Source organism: Saccostrea cucullata, unplaced genomic scaffold (assembly GCF_032062105.1).
Source record: "Saccostrea cucullata isolate Sc308-1 unplaced genomic scaffold, CSIRO_AGI_Scuc_v1 ctg16006, whole genome shotgun sequence".
NCBI lineage: Eukaryota > Metazoa > Mollusca > Bivalvia > Ostreida > Ostreidae > Saccostrea > Saccostrea cuccullata.
In genome coordinates this window covers 1,195-11,953 of record NW_026940413.1, presented here as the reverse complement: position 1 = coordinate 11,953, position 10,759 = coordinate 1,195, and the positions used below count along the sequence as shown (strand labels likewise).

Sequence of the window (10,759 nt, the reverse complement as noted above, 5' to 3'; positions counted from 1 at the left end):
CAAATGGTTTTATACCATAAAACCGTACCCAAAACTAAAACCGTAAACCGAAACCCGGACGTTGAAATCTAGGTCTGCATATTGCCTAGAGAGATTTATTACTGACAGAGATATTTCTAAACTTAAATGTTTTGCCATTTTTAGCAAAAATTAAAAAGGCAAAATACCATTGATTTGCAGAATGTAAAGTTTTTTGATAAATGAACGAGAAAATATTTTGTTGATTTAATTATATTTTATTTGACCGAGCCAGTGTCAAGAGGAAGGAATGATTTCCAGTGGACGTATCCTATATACTAAATATTAATCTATTTAAGGGGTCTTACGGTACATATACACTGAAGTCAATGTAAGTTATAAATGGTATAAAATTAAAATTAAACAGTCCTCTACGTATTTTTCAACAAAACCCCGTCGTATTCCTTTATACACAATGTCACAGACAGAGATCCAGACAATATTGCATCTAATTGTAATTGGTTCCCAGTAAAGCTTTCAATTGCTTTTAGCTCATTTTGAGAAAATTTGGAGAGCGTATGTATTACTAGCGGTATAAGTTTTAGATGAACTGAAGGAGGGGACTGGGACCTTGGGCCAATTCTTCGAAAAAAGTGAAAATAAAAAAAAAAAACTTAATATGTAAAATTATTGTTCAGGTTATATTTACTCTTCCCTTGGCTCAATCAGTCGGCCTCATACCTCATCCATAGAGTACCTTTAGGTAGAGGGTGAGCGGTTACCTTTAACAATCTTTTAGATAAAATGGTTAAGGTCAGAAAAATGCTGTGCTGTGTAAAATCTTTTTTTCAGAATATACTTTTATCACTTTATTAATTTGGTTTCTATTTAATTAAATTCTGGTGAAATGTTGATTGCTTTTACAGTACGAGGTTGACAACAGTTTAAAACAAACCTGCAAAATTTGAACATAAAAAATTACGGAATGGCTTAGAAAGATCTAATAGAACGTTTTCGGGTAAGGTGGAGTAGAGAGCAGTGACGAAATTCTGTGTAATCTGAAAAACACCAAGAGACCCATAAATTCTTTAAACAGTTAGGAAAAGAGGATAAAGGAAGTCGATCATTAGTATTTAAGTGACATATAAGATTTTCAGACGAAAGGGACATTTTACAGGATGTCATGCGTGAAGGAAGATCATAATTCCGAGATTAAAATAATGTAAAAATTGAAGTTCGTAACGAGATTTTGACGTATTTCCGTACATATAACCGTTTTAAAGCGGACTGAGGTTGATGATTTGCAGGATCTGAGACAGAAGTGTTAAATATTATTTAATGTTTGAAGCCTGAACATTTATTGCACATTTTTGATGACTGGTTTTAAAAAGAGACATAAGAAATGCAGTGACTCTGTTTAGAAAAGTTGCATGAATTTAGCTTTTGACGTCGTGTAACGTCAAGGATTTCCGTTTTATTAATCTGGGTATGAGTGTGTGTCTTTTTTTGTATCTGATAACGATAACATAACTACATGTTCTTGTGCTTTTCTTTTGTTTAAATCATGCATATTAATAAAAGAAAACATGAATTTTATGAAAATAATAGTTTCAAATATTTTTATCAACGTTTGTCAGTAATTATCAATATTGTCCACGAACTTTACGGACAACTCTCTTAGGATCAGAGCAATCACGGACATTAAAAACATCAGAAGTTGGATCAGGTGTCATGGAAGAGTTAGCATTCCCTGCCGATCGGTCACACCCGTTGTGTGCTCCTTAGGAAACAAAAAAAAAAAAACCTCGACAATTCACTTTGCAAGTAATGTCCTAACAATGAGCATGATTTAACACTGATTCTCAAAGTATAGTCTCAATTCGCTTAAAATAATGTACCGTGTTTTAAGTAATATAATATTTCTATTGAATTTTATTTTCTGCCAGTCATATGAACCATTATATAAATGATGCCTATTTTGGGGGGTAACAGTTGAAATTGCCCCCCCCAAGGAAAACCATTGTCAACCGACGCGTCAGCGGAGGTTGACAACGGTTTTCCGAGGGGTGGCAATTTCAACGTTACCCTCCAAAACAGGCACCATTTATTTTATTATACTGAATGTCTTCTTAAGAAAGGTCCATGCTTTTACGGATCCGGTTTTAATTTTACACACCAATATAAACTTCTGATTATCACTTTTTTTTTTTAAATAAAATATGTTGGTTGCTTGAAAATAATTTAATAAGTATATATTCATTAATTTACAGTGTCATTTGAATACAAAGCATTTAATATATACTATTTATGGAAATTAATACTTTACACTTTGTCCATAGGATTTATATGCTTTTAGAACATACACAGACACAAAATTCTTAATTGCATTTATGAACCTAACCCTTCTTATTTTTTTTTCAAACAAATTAACTTGAGATCTATTTTTATAGATTTTAGGCCTATATCATCTTTTTTAATTTTACTTTCATTTTAAATTTTGTAAAAAATGATTGAAAAACGTTATTCCAAAAATGGGGGTATACGTGTTCAAAGGGCTGTTTTGGTAATTTTTTCTGGTCAATCATAATAAAGTTTGTTTAGTAAGATTTAAGTATTTAACATTAAAGTTTAATTATAATCTTATATTGCCTGGAATTTACGTTTTGTATTAAAATGAGGAAAGAAAAATACACACATTTGTTCCAAAGACTTTAATTTGATTGAAACAAGCAGCAAACATATTTTAATATTTCATCTATATTAAATGACCATGTAGATAAAAGCATGTTACATACTATTCATAGCTATCTCTACAAAAAAGCAAACTCGTCTTACTGGAATTATTAGTACATTCATAAGTACAACAATTTAAATAAATCACAGAAAACATTGTCTTGTACATACATATATGTAAAAGTGAATTTCTCTGTGCTATATATATATATATATATTATATATCACTTATATATAGTTATATTATTTAAGAGTAATATATAAATATAATTTCATATATTGGTATATATATAAATAACTATCTCACTTCCATTCTCAATGACCGTGTATGTAGGGCAGCATTGTGAGAATTCAATCGGCATCGAAAGCAAGTTTTTTAAGTTGCCTAGATAGCCGAGCGGTCTAACGCGCTGTTCCTGTACTGCTAGGAGACAGATTCCGTAGGTCGAGAGTTCAACCCCGGGCTGGGGCGGTAGTGAGTATCCTTGTAAAAGTGAATTTCTCTGTGCTTTCTATATTAATATTCCTTCACTTAGGACAGTTATATTAGTTTAAGAGTTGTTGTAATATGTGCTTTATATATATATATATATATACTCGTATATAAGTATTAAACCTTAGATCATGCATGTACGATGTACGTTAACTTTTTTACTTGTGTTTACCCCCGAATATTTATATAAACCTTGTATTCCCTAGGCTTAGAAGGCTGTATCAGAAAAGTGGTCATTTTTTGGTCAATTTATACTGTACTTTTTGAAACGAGTTTTGAAATTGCTATTCTAGAGCTAGAATGAATTTTGTTTTTATATATTAATATTTTATGCTAGAAAATCACATTTCATATTTAGAGGTGGCTTTGTTTGAAGATTTAGATGTGAAATAGCTGACCACACAACCTCATTGAATTCATCTTAGTATACCTTATTATTAGGCTGAAATTGAGAAATACGTGTTACAATCTAAGGATCTGCTAATTTTTATAGTATTACATTATATATTAATATATAACTAATTACATAATTATACATAATAACAGGTAAATGCTTAACATGAAATCGTACGGGTATCCTTAATTAAATATCTCCATGCAGCAAATTAAGCTTAAAAAATAAATGTAACTGCGATCATTCTTCAGCCTGTTAATAAAAGTTGTTCTATTGTAAGTAAAGATCTTTCTATTCATTACTTTGCTAAATAATAAGTGGTGAGATAAGCTTTGTAAACTATACGCCAGGCGGGGGCATTGAAGAGATGACTCCTTGACACTGGCCCGTATACTGGGGCTCAGGCATATCATGTTCACTGTCATGGCTGTTTTGTTGCGTATCCTTTTGGTTTCTATTGTTCTTCTTATTCTGCTTAATCTTTTCATTTTCAGGCTTTGAATTTTCCGCTTTTGAATTTGTGTTTGGGGTTTGAGAGTTTCCAGGACTGTTCATGTTCAGTGGACTTACCGACCTAAAATGAAACGACAGAGACTTGCTTCAGTAAACGAAAGTTCTTTTTATAATGAGTATTGTGTTAATATCACCATTACATATTAACTCTTACTTGGCAGCTGCCAGAGACTTCATCGCAGCAACAGCAACTGTGGCAACTGCCCCTACAGCACCAGCAACACCAGCAGCCGCTGCTTTCCACGTGACCACAGAACACGTGGGTTTGTTGTTATGATAAACACATTCTCTAAGACCACCGCAGTTCAGTTTACCACAACTAGATTCTGCAAATTCCGACAATAAATATATATATATATATATATATATATATATATATATATATATATATATATATATATATATATATATATATATATATATCACATGTATATGCATCTATATTGAGCTATTAACCCACCTACAATACATAAGTGATTATGTGTTTGAGCCCTATTTAGTTTTATACCGACTTATACTGAACTCATTAAATTGTCCAAATTATTTTGATTTAATAAATTAAAAGAAAATAATATTCACCCTCAGAAGAAGTTTCCAAACTGACTTGTATTGCCGTGCTTGTTGTTGTTCCATCTATACTAATGACCTTACATCGATAATGCCCCGAGTCATCGTTGGTGATGTTTAATATAGATAAAGAAGGAGATGCAATCGAACCCCCCTCGAATTTCTTGTTCGATGATATGTCGATTTGAGTGTACGTCGAATCATCGACACCTTTCTTCTCCCATACTATTGTTGAGTTATTCTCTGTGTCCGATAACATCACAGACAAGGTGAGATTGTCCCCTTCTTTTACTGTGTATGACGTGACGGGTACTTTTACAGTTGCAAGCTCTGAAATGAAAAGAGAATATTTCTTTTAAACCCCTTAACAGAAGAGAAATATGAGATTTTTGTTAGAAAGATAAAAATAATGTACATGTACATGTTGCATCGAAAACGTTTTATATATGTGCATAAGTAATGTCGTTAAGATGTGTTACCTCTAAATTAATGTTACATTTTCCCGTTAATCTGAACAATTCTTCTCATTAACTTCATAAAGAAATATATGTGTTACTAGTATAATGTAATTTTTTTTAATTACTCATTCAGTTAAACAAATATTTCTTTTATATGACACACGTCCTGTAAAAGTTGTTTTAAAATATTGTTCTAGTATAAAACAAAAACCCAACACATGTTATTACGTTTTTGAACACTGATGTTAAACAAAGGAGTTGTTGACATTCCATCGTTGTTAATGACGATACATCGATAATAACCACTGTCCTCCACCATAGCATCAGTAATCTCCAGATATGGTTTATCAATAGAGCCTCCACTGTATCGATCATTGTCAGTAATATTTACTGTATGAAATATGAAGGGATTGGTCATATCTCGCTTTTCCCACGTGACTGACTTCATTTCCGGTCCGGATGTGTAATTCACGTAGAGGGTTGTGTTAGACCTTGTTTTAACTGTAATCGACGTTGTCCCAACTAATACTACCGGAAGCGCTGTAAAAACGCGACATAAAGTTTATAATTTTATGAACGTGATTATTGAAAGTTTGGTTGTGTTATACCTTGTTTTGACTGTAATCGACGTTGTCCCAACTAATACTTCTGGAAGCGCTGTAAAAACGTAATATAAAATTCATAATTTTATGACTGTCTTGTCTTATGTTATACATTCTGTTAAGATAAAGTTGAAGATTTTGATTTTTATACGTTTGTCGAAAGAAAAACGTCTTAGAACAAATACGAATGTTTTCAGAAGATCAAGTATGTGCTTACTTGTTTCAATTCTTATATAGAAGGAAGAGCTGGTTGTTGTTCCATCACGATTTGACACTACACATCTATAGAATCCGTCGTCATTGTTGGTCACATTTTTTATTGTCAGAGATGGAGATGACAATGTTCCACCAGAGTATCTCAACACGGATGTAATATTAAACGGCACGTACGTATTCATATTAGAATTCATCGTATATTCCCATGAAACTGCCATTAATGGAAGATATGACGTTACATTTATATTGAGTGTTATATCAACCCACTTCCATGTCACAAATGATGTTGTACCTTCTGAAATATTTGGAGGACCTGCAACAGAAAGCAAACAACTACGGTTACAACTATTATATTCACTAAAACATATTTTTCCATCGTTTTGTCAAGTTTTGTAATTATATACTGGTACATGTGGCAGACAAATTAATTTTGTAATTGTATACATGAAGCAGATGAATTTTGTAATTATATATACTCAACAAAAAAAGAAATGGATATTCATATTAAACATGATAATTTAAGTTTTCAGTTTAAACCTTATTTTTAAAAGTGATTTTAGTGTGAGTTGTGATAAAAATCAAACATGCTCCATGTTCCAAACTGAAAAGTTAATTTGATGTTAATGTCGTTGCCTCCAGATTCAAAGGCATACGTCTTAACCAATCCATATCCGTTACGCTTTGGTGTACCTATCTGTTATCAGCAAGTCCTCTTATAGCACTGAAAGAAATTCAATGAGATTTTCACAGAATCTTTGTAGCATTGTGTCATTGTGCACCAGCTTAACATCTGACACAAATTTTGAGTTTCCCAGAGTAAAACATGGACAGTTTCATTCTTTCTAACTGTAACCATCTCGTATCCTCAACTCGTCCTATACCACTGAAGAAAATTTAATGATACTTTCACAGATTCTTTTTCATATAATGCCATTGTGACCTCCTATTTTACATTTTTATCGCACACGTACCGGGTATTTCGGGTCCCCAAAAACATTGTCTTTGCTATTTCGTCATTTTTACACACTGGATTGTCGACGGATTTTTTTTCATGTCCCGGTGGTTTTGACCGGTCTGTAAGAGATACACATTTCTAAATGGCACCTGGTCCCACCTCTGATACTTAGAGGTCCGTGTTTGCACTGCTTATAATTTGTATTATTTGAATAGACTTCAATGCTTATATACTGTTCGTTATCTCAATTTTTACGTCGATACATGTACAGTATATCCCGGTGAGATGGGTATTAAAGATATGACAGAGTCTGACACATCTGTTTTATATTTGGATATTAGGTTAATGGTAATCTACCAACCAAGCTCTGTGATAAACGTGATGACTTTTCAATCATTAACTTCCCTTACTTATGCAGCAATATATCTTTATCACCTGCATATACGGAGTTTATATCTCTCATTTGATTCGATAGACAAGAGCATGCTGTACGTATGTACCATTTTTAAAAAGATGATAAATTATTGACAAACTATAGTTGATAAAACAAGAATATCAGCAATTTCGTTTAAAATCATCTTTCGTGAGTTGTATGGCCGATACAATGCCCTTGTCAGTAAATACAATTTATGATTGAGTCAAATGATGACAGACATTTTTATACTAACTGTTAGGCCATTATTTGCACACTGAATTGACGACGGATTTTTCTTTTATTCCCAGACTATGACAAGGAGCAAACGGCGGATGTGACCGGCTGGCAGGGGATGCTCACTCCTCCATGCCACATGATCCCACCACGAATGTTTTGGGGGTCCGTGTTTGCTCCGTTCCTATTTTTTACTGTTTTATGGACTGTTGAGCTTGAATACTGTTTGTTAGCTCTATACACAATCTCTAGAAAATTCACAGATTATCCAGTTAAACTACAAAGAGCGAAAAATCGTGCGACCATCTTGTATAATCACGTGACCGGATTTCAATGTGTGACGCAGTGGTAGTGTTTGCTCTACAGTGGCTTTGCGGAATGAGCAGTTGATCCTTACGTTAAGGGTTCGAATCCTACTCTGGGACCTATGTAGACCGGTCCTGGGCATGACCGAATAAAAACCAATGCCTTTGCATTGTAGTGGGTTTTTTCATGCCATTATCTACTGCGACACGGAACCTTGGTCTACATAGATCCACCAGCTAGTTTTTGCGTTTCGGTATTAGTAAAAAAATCGCACGATACATTAAACAAACTAAAGAACCAATGTGTGATAGATCTTTTTTTTTAAATAAACAGAAAATATACATCCTGTGATTCCATATTACTGCGTATGCCTTTATTTAGCGTTACCGTCTAATCTGAAGGTTGTCGCGCATGTGTGATAAAAAGCAAGAAGCAGATTTACCGCCAACTGGACATTTACGAGAAGCACTGACTTCTACAGTTGACGGTTTACGTGGACATTTAAACTTAATTGTATCATGTACGAAAGTACAGAATTGATAATACATAAGAAAACCTTTCTAGTGGTCATAGGTATGGTGTTAGAGGCCCTTACATGTGAAGGTCGGGAGTTGAGGGTAAGTTGGTTGTCGATTTACTTCAAGGACAACTTGTAGGTACATTGAAATAACTCGTAATTTTCATTTAATTAAATGTTGAGCTAAATATTAATATCGTTAGAGAGCTTTCGTATATTTTCCCAGTGTGAAAGTAATCCGTCAACTGTAAAAGTCCAATACCAGTAACTGGTAGAATATTTCACTTGTTTTTAAATACTTTATTGATTAAATCAAAAGAATTGTAAACAAGGTCTGTATAACCAACCATGTTATTTTTCTTATATTTCCTTCTGTATTCAGTAATTAATTCAGAACTGGATAAAAAGAAATCTATAAAATATTACAAGCTCAGTATGTTGCGGTGCCTGCGGACAAAGCAGGTAAGAGAATTGTCTTTGTTTGTAAGGCTCATTTTTAGAATTGTATTTTTAAAAAAATGGATTGAATTCCACATGTGGCAACCTAACTAATACCCATAGCTCTCTTTCTAAGAAAGAAATACTTCAAAATCATAATTATATCAGTTCAGAATATTTTTAATATTTCTATCAACCAGATTGAATATGAATTACCATTCATGCTGTATCTGTACTGGATTCCAAAACTTCTCTCAAAAATCCTCACAAACAAAGATACATAGCGGGTTCCAGTAAGTTTTCTACCAATTCTCTTTCTTTACTCCTTTCTAAAATTTAAACAGTGGTTAGTGAATGAGAAACTACGGAAGTACTGTGTAATAATATATATTGGAGAAGTGGTGTAAATGAGAGGTGGATACTGAAAAATTCAAAGGAACTTTTGAAGAATTTGAAATCAATTTTTGTTTTACCAAATCAACATAATCAACAGCAGAAGTGCTTTAAACTTTCGACTTTTCAACTTCAACAGCCATTATGTTTTCGGAATTCCAATGGGTACAAAATGCGTCCCGTTATATTCTCTCTCTCTCTCTCTCTCTCTCTCTCTCTCTCTCTCTCTCTCTCTCTCTCTCTCTCTCTCTCTCTCTCTCTCTCTCTCTCTCTCTCTCTCTCTCTATATATATATATATATATATATATGAATATTTTCCACAACGAGGTAAACTATTGAAAAACAAGTTGCTGAAACAGGAATATCCACAGTCTCGTTTAAAAGCGTCATTTTGCAAGTTCTATGGGCGATACAATGACCTTGTCTGCAAATACAATTTATCAATAAGCATATGCTGACTATCGTTTCCACATTAATTGTTATGTTATTATATATACACACTGAATATTGTCGAGGAATTTTTCCATTTAATTTCCCGATTCTGCAGAATTTCTTAGACATTTGATTCTTGTATAACAAATCATGAAGCTAAAGGTTTTATATGATTTATAAAGATATGAACAAAGTTATAAACACGGGATTTTATTGCATCAATTATTAAAATCAAACCCCATCAGTATTTTCAGTACTTTGATTATGAAAACACATTTAATCACTTTTCCGGAAATCATTATTTGCCAGTTTGAAGTTTATAGTTCTCGAATTTCCGTTTTGTAAAGCAGAAGGATAAAACGTACGCTGAACTAGGACCTTAGGTCCCCCGCGCAGTTCACGTCTATCGGGTCTGTTTACTCCGCTACAAAATGTAGTGCGTTGCATACGTAAAGTGAAAATAGAATAAATCGTAATACTGTGAAGCCTTTTCATTGTAAAAAAAAAACAGAAAATTTTTTTTTGTCAAGGGAATAACCATCTGTGATGGGTATTAGAAAAAAAAGAGGGGGAGGGGGGTTGCTGAGCAACATTAACTGCAATATTATAAGATATATGATATATCAGAGTTTAACATCTATGGATTATGTTGGGTGACCTGTGGTCTCCCTAATGATTTTATTATTCCATGTAAGGTTATAGTATCTATATAACACAGTGCCTAACCTCTGATCTCCTTACTATAGCTAATAGTAAGCGACTCAGAGGAAACGACGTACGTCCAGTCTCTGCATTCGCAGATCTCTAACAAGCAGGGGGGGGGGAGTGAAGATTTTGCCCCCTACCACCCCCTTTTCATTTCGCTCGGACTTTTCACCAATCCTTTAACATAATGGAATAATTATTTGTTAATAAATTATTTAATGTCTCTTTTGTCTTCCTTATGAGGTCATGCTAAATAGGCGACCTCATCACTTTATCACTCTTTGCCGGAAATCCCTGATTTATATTTATCTTACAAAGAAGATGTACACCCTGTATTACAAAGTTTGGTGCTGCATGGTGTTCTCCTCCCCTTTCCCTGGAATTAATTAACACATCAAATTCATAAACCCATCAAAACTACATTAAAAA

The 10,759-nt window shown here is 33.4% G+C and overlaps 1 protein-coding gene across 1 annotated transcript; it reads right to left on the bottom strand.

Annotated features, from left to right (window-relative positions):
• Positions 1 to 3,040: 3,040 nt before the first annotated feature.
• Positions 3,041 to 6,256, bottom strand: LOC134255367 (hemicentin-1-like). The gene is made up of 6 exons (XM_062737887.1): positions 5,936 to 6,256; positions 5,725 to 5,773; positions 5,345 to 5,607; positions 4,671 to 4,988; positions 4,246 to 4,417; positions 3,041 to 4,152 (listed from the first exon to the last, which is right to left on the bottom strand). Exons 1-6 carry the CDS (start codon positions 6,150 to 6,152, stop codon positions 3,918 to 3,920), a joined length of 1,254 nt encoding a protein of 417 aa, XP_062593871.1. The 5' UTR covers positions 6,153 to 6,256; the 3' UTR covers positions 3,041 to 3,917.
• Positions 6,257 to 10,759: the final 4,503 nt, after the last annotated feature.